This window comes from Xyrauchen texanus, chromosome 33, assembly GCF_025860055.1.
Source record: "Xyrauchen texanus isolate HMW12.3.18 chromosome 33, RBS_HiC_50CHRs, whole genome shotgun sequence".
Classification (NCBI taxonomy): Eukaryota; Metazoa; Chordata; class Actinopteri; order Cypriniformes; family Catostomidae; genus Xyrauchen; species Xyrauchen texanus.
The window spans coordinates 24,292,005-24,308,528 of record NC_068308.1 but is presented as its reverse complement, the minus strand read 5'-3'; the positions used below and the strand labels follow the sequence as shown (position 1 = coordinate 24,308,528).

General features: G+C 40.7%; 2 protein-coding genes across 2 annotated transcripts in view; one reads left to right on the top strand and one right to left on the bottom strand.

The window, feature by feature from the left end:
- The window catches only part of LOC127626743 (medium-chain acyl-CoA ligase ACSF2, mitochondrial-like), a 41,753-nt gene that overhangs the window by 15,280 nt on the left and 9,949 nt on the right, over positions 1-16,524 (top strand). The window contains exons 9-10 of the mRNA XM_052102743.1: positions 178-269; positions 686-762. Of these exons, the coding sequence (XP_051958703.1) occupies positions 178-269; positions 686-762 (169 nt within the window). The remainder of the gene's footprint in view (positions 1-177; positions 270-685; positions 763-16,524) is intronic.
- chad (chondroadherin) lies at positions 1,521-15,834 on the bottom strand. The gene is made up of 4 exons (XM_052102745.1): positions 14,944-15,834; positions 12,899-13,062; positions 12,657-12,796; positions 1,521-2,826 (listed from the first exon to the last, which is right to left on the bottom strand). Exons 1-3 carry the CDS (start codon positions 15,733-15,735, stop codon positions 12,661-12,663), a joined length of 1,092 nt encoding a protein of 363 aa, XP_051958705.1. The 5' UTR covers positions 15,736-15,834; the 3' UTR covers positions 1,521-2,826; positions 12,657-12,660.

Here is a 16,524-nt window from a genome sequence, read left to right as displayed (position 1 = left end):
TCTCATATGTAATTTTCAGATTAGAGTCTAATTGCTTTTCTGTCATTTGCTATTCTTTCCCAATGTCTGTTGCATGAATATAGTCAAGTTATGTTATATTTTTTAAATGGAATTTGTTGCATCTACCATTTGCACAGGGTTTAATTCACTGATTTGTTATTTGAACTGTTCCTTTAGGTGTACGTTTGTCTACGGCACTCCTACTATGTTTATAGACATGCTTGGTCAGCGTGACCTGGCACAGTTTGATTTGTCATCAGTCGTGGGTGGTGAGTCATTCAAATTTGTATAAAATCTCTAACTAAGTCAAAATCTAAATGCCATGCTGAAAAGACCAGCATATGTTGTGTTTTGATTGCTGATCCCCTGCATGGGATGATGGTGTGTGTCCTCATCAGGCCTCTTCACTAGCATAAATAACAAGACTCGCTTCATGAAAAAGACCATGCTGGTTGACCAGCTTCACCAGCCTAGGTGATGTTGGTCCAGCAGCTAGACCAGCACCAAACCAACACTTAACCTGCATTAACTGTTGCTAAACTAGTCCAGCATGGAAATGCATGCTAGTCTAACCTTGCCTTTTCAGCAGAATGACAGACAATTAATTTGAATTTGTTATAGATTACATTAATAATAAAGGAATACATCCTGTAATTTTATCAGAACTCTGTTTTGTGTATGTCAGGTATTGTGGCTGGCTCTCCTTGTCCTCCTGAGGTTATCCAGAATGCCATCAATATCATGGGTATTAAGGAATTGTCGGTAAGTAGTGACACAGATATAAAAGATCAACACTCCTTTGTTATAAAGATTGATTGTTGTTGTGGCAGGGCGGAGGGCGGGACCGGGTCGTGATCCTCTGCAGTCGACCTTTATCCCTCTCGAAGGCTTGATTAGCCTAATATGGGACCGGGTGTGTAGGATCACGAACCCGCCCCGCCCGCCGCCCTGCCACAGTTGTTTATACATAATGCACAGATGTTATAAAACAAGCTAATTATTATTATTATTATTATTATTTTGTGTATGCTGTCAGTGATGACACTAGAGGGTATGTTTGTTGTTTAGTTGAAACTTTTCATTGTCAGTAAATTCTCTTTAGCCTCTTTGAAAAATGTGTGATAACCAGGAAATGAATTATTACACACACAATCACACAAAATCATTTTTCCCTCCACTCAGGTATTGAGGTATTAAAGTTTCAATCTAAGAAAATAATTCCCCATACAACTGATAATCTACACCCACATTACATTTTTCCAATATATTTTGTATATATTTGTATAAAATATATAGGCTACTCCTTTATCTTTTCTCTCTCAATTTGTAGAACATGATATAGAGGAGGCAGGATCAGAAAAAGAGACAAATTAATTTAACATTTTTTACAAATCTGTTTATACCAGTCTTTTTAAAGAACATATATGTTGTGCTTCCACGCTTATTCCTATTGCTTAATTTCCATTCAGGATGTTTATTAGCATAAATCTGAATAAAGCATTACTATAGTGGTGCTTTATTTGTCTTTTATTGAGCATGAGTACATCATGAGTACAACAAATTGATCAAGTTAGGCTGGAGAACCACCGTTTGTCAAAAATGTTTTATTCCCTTCTAATTTTTCCACTTAACTTAAATCCACATCTTCTTTCACCACCATCAGTTAATTTCACATAGTGTCTACATTCTCCCTTTTACTTTTTCATGGCTTCAAGAAAGGAAGTCCTTGGCTTCTTGGATGTTGTTGCATTTGACTATGGTCAGAGATGTAAAGGAGAGGTCAGCTCAAATCACATCTTGAATATGTGTCAGTTAAAAAGGCCAAATTAGGTTTGATATGTTTGCAAAGACTCAGAAATTCCTTGTTGGGAGTTTCAAAACCTATAAAGCTAAAATGAACCCACAATTCTGAAACATGAACATTTAAAGAGATAGTTCACCAAAAATGTGTAATTCTCTCATCATTTACTCACCCTCATGCCATCTCAGATGTGTATGACTTTCTTTATTCTGCAGAACTCCATAAGACTCCATTGGTTAATCCATATCTTCAGAGGTGTGGGTGAGAAACGGGTCAATATTTAATTTTTTTTTTTTTTACTATAAATCAATGTCGTCTAAAGTGATCCAATCAGTTTTTGGTTAGAAAAGATGAAAATGTAACTCCTTTTTCTCTTTACATTATATAATTGTAGTCTTTAGGCACAATCATGATTTCAAGCTCGATTGAAATCACATTGCCAAGGAGACTGCTGGAGTAAAAAAAGGAGTAAATCTTGGTCTGTTCTCACCCAAAACCAACTAGATCACTTCAGAAGACATTCATTAAATACCTACAGTCTGATGGATTATGTTTATGCTGACTTTATCTCCTTTTTTTGAGCTTTTTGAGTTCTGGTCACCATTCACTTCCATTGTATGGACCTACAGAGTTGAGATATTCTTCTAAATATTCTTTGTTCAGCAAAATATAGAAAGTCATACTCATTTGTGATGGCATGAGTGTGAGATATTACTGAGAGTATAACACTGGTGTAAGATTAAGAGAGCAATAACATATTCAATTAATATAAAAAATGACAATTATTTCCAGACTTTGAGTCACTTTGCATTTGAACACAGTTGCTGCTTCTGGATGTGTGTCAGTGTCTGTGAAAAGCACATTAGCACTTTTAATGTTATTTTGTGTGAAATGAGTCTGCGCATGTATATGCCACACAAAAACAGGGTGAGAGAGGAAATGGACAGTTCCAATGTAGCAGTTTGCATTACTTTCTCTTCCTGCAAATTATTTCCCATCGCCAGGACAAGCTACTATCTGTCCTCCTGTGAAAACACAAAAAAAAGGAAATTACCAAATCAATTGGCCAAAACTAGTTTTGGACATCTGTGTGACTGGGTTATGTTCTGGACATAGTACCAAAGTGTAAAAACACAAACAAACATAAAGGACAAAGAGATCACAAAGAATATGAAGGAGGAAAAAACATAACAGACAGCATTTTACTGCAAAGCAGTTGCCCAAACCTATATCTTAATCACAATTATAGTTTCAATATAATTTAATCTACACCCTTTTTTATGTTGAAAGAGAAAATAATTATTGGGGTGAGCCTCTTGATTCTCTGTATAAATATGCAATTTTAATTTCTTGCAGACGTTACTGGAAGTGAACAGCAGTTTTAGGATGAATTGACTAGAATATCATATTTTCATTTACAAGTGATGGAACTATTATAGTCAAGGATTCAGTAATGCTGAATGTGATGCAAGGGATTCATACTTATTGTTGATAAGAAAATATTTATTACAGAACTAGAGTTACCACCATCAGGAGCTGTTACTACTTCTCGGACTAAGCTTTTCTAAAGCCAAATCTCTAATCTGGGCTTCAAATATCAGAGATAATTTTGCTGGACTGCAGGTAGCACTTGAGCCGGGAATGTCATGAGTAGGGATGGGTGATGGGACCAAAATCTTATATCATGATATCACTAATTTTCTATTACTATAATGATATATATCACATAATAGTAAAAAAACAAACAAACTAAAAAAAAATTTTATAACATTTTTTATATATTATGTAACCATATTGTAATGACTATTTTAGAAAAATCCAATCACTGAATTAAATACTTTATAAATAAAAACTACTTCCTTGTATATAATTTCTCTTTATTCGGAACTTCACAAATATAGTTAGAAGAAAAAAATAGGTGGTATTCAAAAAGTGGTAATCAAGCTTACCACAATGCTAAAATTCACATTTCAGTCTGATGTTGTTGACATTATTAATACAAAAAACTTCATTAGGCTCTTTATGGTATAAGTCATCTCTGTTGACAATATCTGAAAGCAAAGCCAGTTTGTTTTCTAATATCTGTGGAGGTGAGGGCATGGCCGAGCACCCATCTGGAGAGAAAGATGAATTGCTAATAATTACCATTTTTATGTTTGCAATTAGAAGAGACGGGGAAGATAAAAAGCGACCCAGTATGCAGAGAGAGTTGCACACCAGAGACTAATTTCTGTGTTTTAGGGTGTTGTGCTGAAAAGCTGATCTGTGTTACCTTTTATGCTGAAAAGGAAACATTTGTTTTGAGTGTGAGCTGAAAAGTGATTTCTGTTATTGGGATAATAAACCCTGACTAACGTGGACTGTGGAAACCGGCTCCCTCTTCCTCTTTTTTCCGTCACACAACAAACCTTGTCACATTATCAAAACATCTTTCGAACTGAATTTTATTAAGGGTGATGTATAGTATAAAAAATCCTCATGACAGATGACACATAATTGTTGGCGCATGACACATTGTTTTAGCTGTTTTTCTCATCAGTGTTCGTGTCAGGCTCTATCGTCGTATGAGATGTTTGACTTCATAGCGCTTTAAGGTAAAAAACTAAAAACTCTGTAGTATTTTAATAGAATGAAGTGGTGTCTTGGTGGAAACCATTGCTCCCTGCACCACAGGGAACCCTTGAGACCGTCTCAGTTATGTATGTAACCTCGGTTCCCTGAGATGAAGTGAACGAGACATTGCGTTTGCTTATGGGGAGTGTCCTTCCACACAACCTAGTTGGAACCTCTCTACAATAACGGCAATATTCTAATATTGGCTAAAGTGTTTGAGTCCCGCCCTTTTAGGCACAAAGCTGTCCGTTATAAAAGCAGGTGCGCAAACACCATTCCTCCAAAATTTCTGACTGAGGGACAAGGAGTGCATCGCTCGTACCTCAAAAGAACTCCGAGTCTTGTAGTGTGGCCAGAGTTCACAATGTCTGGTTCCCTTCATCTCAGGGAAACGAAGTTACGTTCCTAACCAAGATGTTCCTTTATGACTCAGGTAGTTCAAAATGTGCACACCGCTCAGTTTCAGAGGGGCGAGAACTGCATCGATGCACTTTGTAAACATGCAAGGAGCTATAGACAGCCCAAAGGACAGGACTTTGAATTGATATGCTGTTCCCTCGAATGCAAATCTCAAAAACATCCTGTGATGTTGTACAATTTGGACATGAAAGTATTTATCTTTCAAATCTATCAATGCAAACCAATCGTGTGGGCGGACGTGCGTTAAGATCCGTTTCTGAATAATCATTTTGAATGGGAAGTTTGTCCGCAGTCTTTCTTTGGGGGCAAGAAAATCACGTCTGTGAAACCCTTTTTGGTTTTGACCATTTGGAACAACCTCTATCGCACTTTTCATGAGGAGATTGTGTATTTCAGCTCGTAACACTGGTGCGTCTTCGGCCGAAACCAAGGAAGACAGAACTCCTTTGAAAGTAGGTGGCCGATGTGCAAATTGGATAGTATACCCATGTTCGCTCATTATTAGCACCCAATCTGAAAAACCCTTAAGGGCTAACCATGCGTCTGCATAACGGGACAGAGGGCAATTTGGTTTTTCATTGTATGATATAATGTGGGAAATGGTTGTGCACAATGTGTGGGCTTTGAAGAGGAAAAGAGCTCTTTATTGAGGGTGTGTGAGAGGCTTGTGCATGTGCAACGAGCGCTGTATTCTTGTTTGCATTTATTGTATTTTTTATTATATTCATATGAATGTTAGGTACCGAAACCACATTTTGAACAATATTGTGAACAGCAATATTCCTTTCCCGAAACACAAGCATGGGGAGATGGGGAACAGAGTTGTGTGTCTCCAATCGAGCCTTCTTCGGAGCAGACTTGGAGGGAGCAGTAATCTCTGCATTCTGCTTCAAAGGGCTGTGCCTGTCAGGAGCATTTTTGCTGCACTGGTTTTTTTTCTGCATGCGCGGGGCTTGCGATGATACGGCTGCTTCTGTTTGGGCCATGGCGTTGCCTCACAGGTGGCAGTTGGTGATGGCGCTGAGGCAGCGGGAATGGGGATTTTGGCCAGACGCTGACTCGAAACAGAGTGGGAGCAAACAGGCTGCATCAAGTGTCTCATAGCCTGTGAGTGTTGCTGAGTCACGATGTAACACTCAGCAAACTTATCCATAGAGCCACCAAAGAGGCCAGCTTGAGATACTAGAGCATCCAACAGAGCATCTTTTTCCTTGGCACACATTTCCGTTAGGGTCAGCCAGATGTGACGTTCCAGAACTACCAGGTTCCCCATTGACTTGCCAATGGCCTGTCCAGTGACTTTCGTGGTACCCAGCGTCAGAACCATGAACGAGACAAAGCCATGTGCTCCTGCGTAGTGCCAGAGCTCGTCATGCACATAATGTATCGGCATAGATGCATAATATGGAGATTGAGGGGCTCGCATGGAGTGTGCCGGCACAAGGTCTACCTCAAATTCATCCTGCTCAACCTCGCATCTCTGCCGTGCTTCCTCGTGTGTTCCCTCAGGTGTCACAGAAAAGGCGGGTTGGAGGGTGCAGGAGGCTGAATCGTCCTTCAGAATGAATCTTTAAAAAGATGTGAACATGTTAACATCTCATATAAATATATATATATATATATATATATATACACTCACCTAAAGGATTATTAGGAACACCATACTAATACTGTGTTTGACCCCCTTTTGCCTTTAGAACTGCCTTAATTCTACGTGGCATTGATTCAACAAGGTGCTGAAAGCATTCTTTAGAAATGTTGGCCCATATTGATAGGATAGCATCTTGCAGTTGATGGAGATTTGTGGGATGCACATCCAGGGCACGAAGCTCCCGTTCCACCACATCCCAAAGATGCTCTATTGGGTTGAGATCTGGTGACTGTGGGGGCCATTTTAGTACAGTGAACTCATTGTCATGTTCAAGAAACCAATTTGAAATGATTCGAGCTTTGTGACATGGTGCATTATCCTGCTGGAAGTAGCCATCAGAGGATGGGTACGTGGTGGCCATAAAGGGATGGACATGGTCAGAAACAATGCTCAGGAAGGCCGTGGCATTTAAACGATGCCCAATTGGCACTAAGGGGCCTAAAGTGTGCCAAGAAAACATCCCCCACACCATTACACCAACACCACCAGCCTGCACAGTGGTAACAAGTCATGATGGATCCATGTTCTCATTCTGTTTACGCCAAATTCTGACTCTACCATCTGAATGTCTCAACAGAAATCGAGACTCATCAGACCAGGCAACATTTTTCCAGTCTTCAACTGTCCAATTTTGGTGAGCTCTTGCAAATGGTAGCCTCTTTTTCATATTTGTAGTGGAGATGAGTGGTACCCGGTGGGGTCTTCTGCTGTTGTAGCCCATCCGCCTCAAGGTTGTGCGTGTTGTGGCTTCACAAATGCTTTGCTGCATACCTCGGTTGTAACGAGTGGTTATTTCAGGCAAAGTTGCTCTACTATCAGCTTGAATCAGTCGGCCCATTCTCCTCTGACCTCTCGCATCAACAAGGCATTTTCGCCCACAGGACTGCCGCATACTGGATGTTTTTCCCTTTTCACACCATTCTTTGTAAACCCTAGAAATGGTTGTGCGTGAAAATCCCAGTAACTGAGCAGATTGTGAAATACTCAGACCGGCCCGTCTGGCACCAACAACCATGCCACGCTCAAAATTGTTAAATCACCTTTCTTTCCCATTCTGACATTCAGTTTGAAGTTCAGGAGATTGTCTTGACCAGGACCACACCCCTAAATGCATTGAAGCAACTGCCATGTGATTGGTTGATTAGATAATTGCATTAATGAGAAATTGAACAGGTGTTCCTAATAATCCTTTAGGTGAGTGTATATATATATATATATATATATATACAGTGAGGAAAATAAGTATTTGAACACCCTGCTATTTTGCAAGTTCTCCCACTTAGAAAACATGGAGGGGTCTAAAATTGTCATCGTAGGTGCATGTCCACTGTGAGAGATATAATCTAAAAAAAAAAATCCAGAAATCACAATGTATGATTTTTTAACTATTTATTTGTATGATACAGGTGCAAATAAGTATTTGAACACCTGTCTATCAGCTAGAATTCTGACCCTCAAAGACCTGTTAGTCTGCCTTTAAAATGTCCACCTCCACTCCATTTATTATCCTAAATTAGATGCACCTATTTGAGGTCATTAGGTGCATAAAGACACCTGTCCACCCCATACAATCAGTAAGAATCCAACTACTAACATGACCAAGACCAAAGAGCTGTCCAAAGACACTAGAGACAAAATTGTACACCTCCACAACGCTGGAAAGGGCTACGGAGAAATTGCCAAGCAGCTTGGTGAAAAAAGGTCCACTGTTGGAGCAATCATTAGAAAATGGAAGAAGCTAAACATGACTGTCAATCTCCCTCGGACTGGGGCTCCATGCAAGATCTCACCTCGTGTGGTCTCAATGATCCTAAGAAAGGTGAGAAATCAGCCCAGAACTACACGGGAGGAGCTGGTCAATGACCTGAAAAGAGCTGGGACCACCGTTTCCAAGGTTACTGTTGGTAATACACTAAGACGTCATGGTTTGAAATCATGCATGGCACGGAAGGTTCCCCTGCTTAAACCAGCACATGTCAAGGCCCGTCTTAAGTTTGCCAATGACCATTTGGATGATCCAGAGGAGTCATGGGAGAAAGTCATGTGGTCAGATGAGACCAAAATAGAACTTTTTGGTCATAATTCCACTAACCGTGTTTGGAGGAAGAAGAATGATGAGTACCATCCCAAGAACACCATCCCTACTGTGAAGCATGGGGGTGGTAGCATCATGCTTTGGGGGTGTTTTTCTGCACATGGGACAGGGCTGACTGCACTGTATTAAGAAGAGGATGACCGGGGCCATGTATTGCGAGATTTTGGGGAACAACCTCCTTCCCTCAGTTAGAGCATTGAAGATGGGTCGAGGCTGGGTCTTCCAACATGACAATGACCCGAAGCACACAGCCAGGATAACCAAGGAGTGGCTCTGTAAGAAGCATATCAAGGTTCTGGCGTGGCCTAGCCAGTCTCCAGACCTAAACCCAATAGAGAATCTTTGGAGGGAGCTCAAACTCCGTGTTTCTCAGCGACAGCCCAGAAACCTGACTGATCTAGAGAAGATCTGTGTGGAGGAGTGGGCCAAAATCCCTCCTGCAGTGTGTGCAAACCTGGTGAAAAACTACAGGAAACGTTTGACCTCTGTAATTGCAAACAAAGGCTACTGTACCAAATATTAACATTGATTTTCTCAGGTGTTCAAATACTTATTTGCAGCTGTATCATACAAATAAATAGTTAAAAAATCATACATTGTGATTTCTGGATTTTTTTTTTAGATTATGTCTCTCACAGTGGACATGCACCTACGATGACAATTTCAGACCCCTCCATGATTTCTAAGTGGGAGAACTTGCAAAATAGCAGGGTGTTCAAATACTTATTTTCCTCACTGTATATACACACACACACAAACACAATATATATAACAATAAACAATGATTATAAGGATACACGACTCCTGCTTAAGCACTGCAGGGAATCGGGATGCTAAAGCGGCCCGTTCACCAGCGAAGCCTCAAGAGGTGGAATGATGTTTGCCAGAGCACTGTTGGTGAGTAGTGAGTCTTCTTGTTGCTTTTAAAATCCTGCCCGCTGACTCATGTATTCGACAGCGAAGCAGTAGAGGGCTTCTAGATGAGAGATGAATTGCTGTTTTGAAGGGGGAATTCAGAGGAATGGTGTTTGTGCATCTGCTTTTATAGTGGACCGCTTCGCGCCTTAAAGGGTGGGGCTCAAACACCATAGCCAATATTAGAATATTGGCATTATTGTAGAGAGGTTTCAACTATGTTGTGTAGAAGGACACTCCCCGTATGCGTTAGCAAATGCAATGTCAAGTGTACTGAGTCGTAGTGGAACATTTATTTACCTACCACTGAGTTTTTTCTCCCTCTTCATAATTTGTTTACATTTACAAAGCATGTGGAAAGAGGCTAGTTGTCATGCCTGTCTCTGATTAATGTCTAATTTTTATGATCATAGCTGGAGTCTTGATCTTGTTGTCTCGTTTACAAGACCCCTGTGGTCCACATAAACCTGGTATGGTTATGGATTTTAGACCTCATTTTGAAGGTGTGGGTCTCCAATCTGGCAGCCTTGGTTTTGGCCTGGATTATGGTGTAGGCCTTTAGTATTGCTTAAAACTTTAGATTTTTAAATTGGCCTTTAAATAGGGAGTGTTTTTGAGCATGGTACCAGAAGCATTTCCACTTGAGCATGGTTCAGTAAGGTACGATTACAAAATGTTCCAAGGCCGGATTTCTCAGATCGGTTAGCTAACTGTTCTCAGGTCAAAGAACCATGTTGGTGGAATGCCTGTATTGACAAGGTGGCACTTGATTTGTCACTTGCCCAGTGAGTCCATTCTAATCCTGATTTTGCAGCATCACAATAGAAAAAGAAACCTTAACTGTGTCAACGAATATGGATTGGTACAGAACAGCATGGTTCAGCAACAGTGACTGCTTGGCCTGATGGTGTGTGCTGGTGTCCCCACCAAGCTGCTTAACTAGCTTTATCAGCTAGACTTTCTTAGTCAATTATCTTTACCAGAAAAGCCATGCTTTTGCATATTTTGTTGGTAAATGGCTGGCTGGTCCACCAGCTGAGAAGTTTATAGCTGCAGGCAGAGCTCCAAAAAACGTGGTGGAGCTCCAAACTGGCATCAAAGATATAGGGTGCCCCAAACCTAACCCTGTCCCTAAACTTAACCGTGAGTGGAAGTGACACCCCCTTTTGGAGTAACCCCGCCCCCTTCTAGAGTAACTCCACACTTTTTTGGAGATTCCACCCACATTTGGACATCTCCGACCTGTAGCTATACTTACTTGCACCAGCTAGTGTAGCAACAAGCCAGCACTAACCACAATAAACCAACCTGCATCATGAATAGCATGGATATTCCCATGGATAGCTGACTCTGTCTGCAGGGTATATTCATTTTATTCTAAGATGTTTGTTTGTTACCATGGTTTATTCCATTTGTCTGGTTTTACCAAAAGACTAAACCCAAGAAACTGACTTGTGTCAGCACTTGACATTTAATAATATAACATTCATAGTCAGTTATTATTATTATGAATATTATTATTATTATTTTCCCTTAGATTCCTGTAATTATGATCAAACTAAAACTTGTCACACTATCTGATTTTTCCTATGATTTTCAGGTGTAAGCTTAATTTACATTATTGCCTGCCAGTATGTGAGATACGGAGTATGCATGAAGCCCAGACCTTTCAAAGTAAAGTTGCGTTCACACTGCCAGCGACACGCATTGACAAAACAACCTCATCTCATTCATTTTCAACAAGAGCGGGCGACTTCCGGCAACACAAGCGACGGCGACAGTTGGCGACCGGATGTGGGTGTGTCCAGCGACTCGACAAAGTTGAGAAATGTTTTACTTTATGCAAATGAAGAGCAACTTTCAGGAGTGACAGCCAATACAAGAGAAGATGGTAGAGCTCACCTAATATTTTAATAATAATATTAATTGTAAAGAAACGGTGCTGTTTAAACTCTCCATACACACCACTAGCGAACTAACCGCCAGTGACTGGCAACATGCAGCGACAAAGTAGCTGGCAGTGTGAATGCAGCTTAAGTCATCTTCTGTAGTTTACCGGTGATTACATCATCTTCTTGGGCTTCTTTGTGACCGCAATGGCTCAAATGTGAGTGTTGCCACCTTGTGGACCAGCTAAATAGTGCAAATATTTACAGGTGCATGTGCATCCTGCATTTTCAAAAATTATGATTAGTTAGAAAAATCAGGCTGCGCATGTTCAGTGCTCAAGCAGTCTGCTGATTAAGAAAATTGCATCACTCATCCTCTACACAGACACTTAGCATTCACGTCTGACCGAAGTATACTTTGGGCTTTAGCATCTGCCAGCGGGAGGTCTTTAATTCCTTGACCATCGGTACTGCCCGCTGAGGTAATGGTTTAAGCACCTAGAAAAGGGCATAGTTAGAAGAAGAAAAAAAATTGCGGGTCGGGCTTTTTTGTTCTCATCAAGTTGACAATGAGTTTTCTTTAACTGAAGAACTAAAGAAAATGGATTAAATAAAGACGTCGTGCTGATCCGAAAGTTTTAATCCCGCTCAGCCGCATATCATCAAAAATGCAGATTGTATTCCATAGGGAGTCTATCACCAAGCATATTTCCTAGGGTTCTTTGAGAATAAAATGACAAATGAAATAAGTAAGTGGAGGCACTACAATCTGTTTTTACGGAAAGTAATTGCTTTATTCATAAAAGCTCTATATGGACATATGCGTTGTTCTATGGCAAGACTCGTAGAGATAAATACACAATCACACACATTCACAAGGTAAGTTACTCTATGAATCGCACCCTAAATCACTTTACAATTGTTAATGTTCACGGTACTCCTGTTGTTATTTCGGTGAGCGCCATGTGATCGGGAGAACAAGAAAGAGAGAGTCTGGGGGAGTGGTTATGTCTTTCAACCCTGAACCAATTTTGTATTGGGAAGAGTGACATACCACCAACTGAAGAGAGCGAGATCTCAGCTCAGTGTGACACCCTTAGCCAAAATCGAGTTGATTGGAGTCTGCTAGTGTTGCATTAGCTTAAGTGAAATGGTAGCGTATTTGATCTCCATTAGAGTAGATTAGGCTTACTCAATACACATTTCATGTATCTTTAACACATAAATGCTGCTGCCTGTATTTGTGAGGATGGGGCTAACAGGATTGCTCACCATTTCAAAGCTGTGCTCCCTTTTTTCCCCTCTTTGTCTTGCAGCGGGTGAAAGCTGTGCTGTCTCTTATTTGCTTTCCTTTCTGGCTACCAGGGGAAGCACAAACTGCATCAGGACGATGGCGGCTAGTGTCCATCCATCTAAACAAGCAAATCAAAACATTTATACTAGTCTCAAATCTTAAGAACAAATAAATGATGCCATTAAATAAGAATGGCAAGTTTCAAGTGATATTTTCTTACTTTCTGAGGTTAAATAACTGACAGGTGCAGCTCCATGGGTTATTAAACAGAGTGATATTCTGGAGGGTAGAGAACTCAAGGCTTTTCGGGAGGGACTTCAGCTTGTTGTTCTCAAGGTGCAAAGATTTGAGAGCAGTCACTCCCTCTAAGGCAGCACTGGAGAACTTGATGGATGGAAAGGAGAGATGAGAATTCAGTTTATCCTTAGTGAAATGTATTTCATTATGATAACCCTATTGAATAGCATAAGTTGTTTTGGATGCTGATATGCTGGTGTCTTTACCAGGCTTTTTAACAAGCTTAACCAGCAAGACTTACTTGGTCAACCACCTTCATCAGAAGACCATGCTGGTTTACCAGCTATTTTTATTTATTTTTTGCTAGTGAACAGCATGGCTATGCTCATCCACCAGCTAGACCAGCACCAAACCAGCTTGGACAAGCATACTGGTCTAAGCTGGTCCTTTCAGAAGGATGTTAAAACTCACAGCTTTATTCACACAAAAAGAAGCGCATGGCCTCTACACGTGGAATATTCTAACAATTAGCATTCAAACTCACTTGTAATATATTATGGAGACCATGGATGCTGGACTGAGACCTTTTTCTCACATGAAAGGCTTCTCTCATGCCCTTCTCTGTGTCAGGGCTTATGTAAATTTGTCTGCACTCTCCTTCCAGCCCTACACCAAACTTCATAAGTGAATGCAAGACTGCTAAAAACTTCACTAAGTTGTTAGATGAACTAGCTTGCATGGTGTCAAGTTTGTCTGCTTTTTAGGAAGAAGACTGTCAAGGGGCTGGGATAGTGTAGACAGTGTGTGTAGGTGCGTGGGTGTGTTATATAAGTGCAAAAAGATGCACTTATTGAAGGGATGTTTTGGAAATTTCCACTCTAAGCAAGAAAGATAGGTGTTTAGTAATTTGAGGCGATGGAGGATGGATGACTTCCAGCATGGAAGGCTTGTTTTCAGTTTTTCTGTCTGTCCACTTCTGCCAGAAATGCCTTCAAAGGGCCCAATTGTCCATTCAAGTTGAAGCAACGAAGAGCCTAAAAATACTTCTCTTCATGGGCCATGGAACACCCTGCCACTATTTACCTGTCTGCTAACTCTTGCTGACCTGTTTGCAGGGCGCCCCACGTGATAGGAAACAACATGCACCTCAAAATAGCATTTGTGCAATAATTAGACAGAGAAAGATTTGGATGAAGGCCAGCAAGCAAATAGTCCCTAAATATATCCACATTTGAGGGAAGAGTAGTTATTTGTCCACTTGCTACCATGTAAGCAGCATTGACATGCTGCTTAGTGTTGATGTTCCTTCATGAGATATAGTGCTTTTGCATGCCTACAGCTCAGATCCATATCTTGTGTGTGTTCATGATTTTAGTTCTGTGGAGCATGTATAGCCACACTTTGGTCACAACAAACCTATAGAAAAGGGTTAAGTGACTTTTTACTAAATTGATGAATTGCTAGCTTTACTTTCAAGTTCAATGAGAATGCATGCAACCAATGGTAATTACACTGTAATCATCATTACATTTGGTTAATCGTGCATATTTTGATTATTTCTGAATCAAGCATGAAAGTCCAAGTCAAAGCCAAGGCAAAGATAAATGCGTCCCTTAAACACTCTAATTAGCCATTTAGTGATCCAGAGGGAAATATCATGCTGGAGTCAGCACATGTGCATCCTGACATAAAGCACATGTGACCTGATTCGAGGCCTGAAGTTATGAAGAGAGTGAACGGAATATCAGGAGGATCTTATTTATAGTTGTCAAGAAAACAGGGTCAAACTCCCTCAACAGAACAGTTCTGAGCGTTAACTTTTAGCCATAAATTACTGTGTTCCAGGCAACAGGGTTTATATAGATTGGGATTAGCATAGTCAGCCCTAATGGTATGAAACGTTTGTTTGCAGATGCCTGGCTTCCAGAACCCATACACAAACAAGCAATTATTTGGCCAGCATCAAATTGACATTTTAGTTCCTTAAATTTGATCATCCACAAAATAAATGATCATAGAGAGACTTACCTTCTCTAGGCCCATGTCATTTAGATGGAGCTTCTCCATGTAGCGGCCAAAACTTTGGAATGCGTGGTCAGGGATGAAGCTGAGAGGGTTCTTGGATAGGTTGAGTTCCTCTATAACACGCAGCTTGCCCATAGCCAGTAGAGGGTAGGTGGACAGCTTGTTACGGTCCAGGGTTAGAATGGCCAGGTTCTCCACTTCGTCAAGAGACCCTGGCTGCATGGAGCTCAACTCATTGCCACTCATATAAAGCCATCTGAGATCTTTTGCACCTGTGAAAGTACCTGGTTGCAGATCACTGAGCTTGTTGTTGTCAAGTTGCAAGGTAAACAGGTTGATCATGGGAGAAAAGATGCCTTTCGGAAGGCTTGAGATGTGGTTGCCGTCCAAGTAGAGATAGGTAAGTTCGGTTAGGTCCTCAAAAGCACCTGGTTTGATAGTGCTGATCTCGTTGCTAGACATATAGAGGTAGATAAGTTTCTTCAGCCCTTTAAAAGCCTGGCTGGAGATCTCTCGGATCTGACAGTGCTGCAGGTGCAGAGAGATGAGCCCCTTCATCTCGCTGAAGCCCCCGGTGGAGAGGTTTCCCAGGTTGTTCCATTGGAGGTTCAGAAGGCGAGTGACCTCAGATATGTGAGGGATCTTCTTAAGACCAATGTTGTCACAGATAACATGCTGCAGGTCCCCATGGCAATGGCAATGGCATTGGCTTGGACACTGAGTTGGTGCAGAAAACACAAAGGGGACCCAAACTTGTAGACACACCACCACCAGGAAGATGCTGAATCTCTGCATGATAACACTGTCTTAATCAGTCCACTGCTTTATGCTGTCTGGCTGTTTTGCTCTCTTTCTGCTTTCCTTTGGGAACCTGTTGCAGACAGCAAAAGTGGTTCACACAACCTCAGAGTAAAGAGAGGGTGTGTGATAGTTTGCAGAGTGAGGGGGCTAGAGGTGAGCTTGAGAGAGAGAGAGGGTGTGTGAGACAGAGAAAAGGGGGGCAGTACAAAATTATTCACTTAAGAAATGAAAACGTTGTAATGTTTATAAAATTTTCAAATGTGAGAAAGCAGTTTTTTCTTTGTTATTAACCGCAATATGCCAATAACAGAAGCTGAGGAGTTTCAGAGAATTTAACTCTTCAGATGTACACTACCAGTGAAATGATTGGACACGTGGACACAATTTCCTTCTGCACCATTTGTGAGGCAATATTCTATTCTGTTGTATTAAATTCTGTTCTATTCTAGTTTTGTCTGGTCTGGGTTTGTTCTTGTCTGTTTTGGTCTATTCTGTTCTGTTCTGGTCTGTTCTGTTCTATCCTATCTGTTCTGTTCAATTCTATTCTATTCTGTTCTGTTCTGTCCTGGCCTGGCATGTTCTATCCTATTGTGTTCTGTTCTGTTCTATATTGGTCTATTCTGTTCTATTCTGGTCTATTCTGGCTTGGTTTATTCTATTATATTCTGTCCTGGTCTGTTCTGTTCTGATCTGTTTTGTTCTATTCTATTCTATCCTGGTCCGGTCTATTCTGTGCTATTCTGGTCTATTAAATTATTTTCTATTCTAGTCTATTTGATTCAA

Excerpts from the sequence above, each read along its gene's own strand:
- chad (XM_052102745.1), bottom strand. The coding sequence starts at position 15,735 with ATGCAGAGATTCAGCATCTTCCTGGTGGTGGTGTGTCTACAAGTTTGG. Across the intron at positions 13,063-14,943 it reads ATGACATGGGCCTAGAGAAG|TTCTCCAGTGCTGCCTTAGA; the intron begins GTAAGTCTCTCT and ends CCATCCATCAAG. Across the intron at positions 12,797-12,898 it reads CAGTTATTTAACCTCAGAAA|ATGGATGGACACTAGCCGCC; the intron begins GTAAGAAAATAT and ends TTGCTTGTTTAG.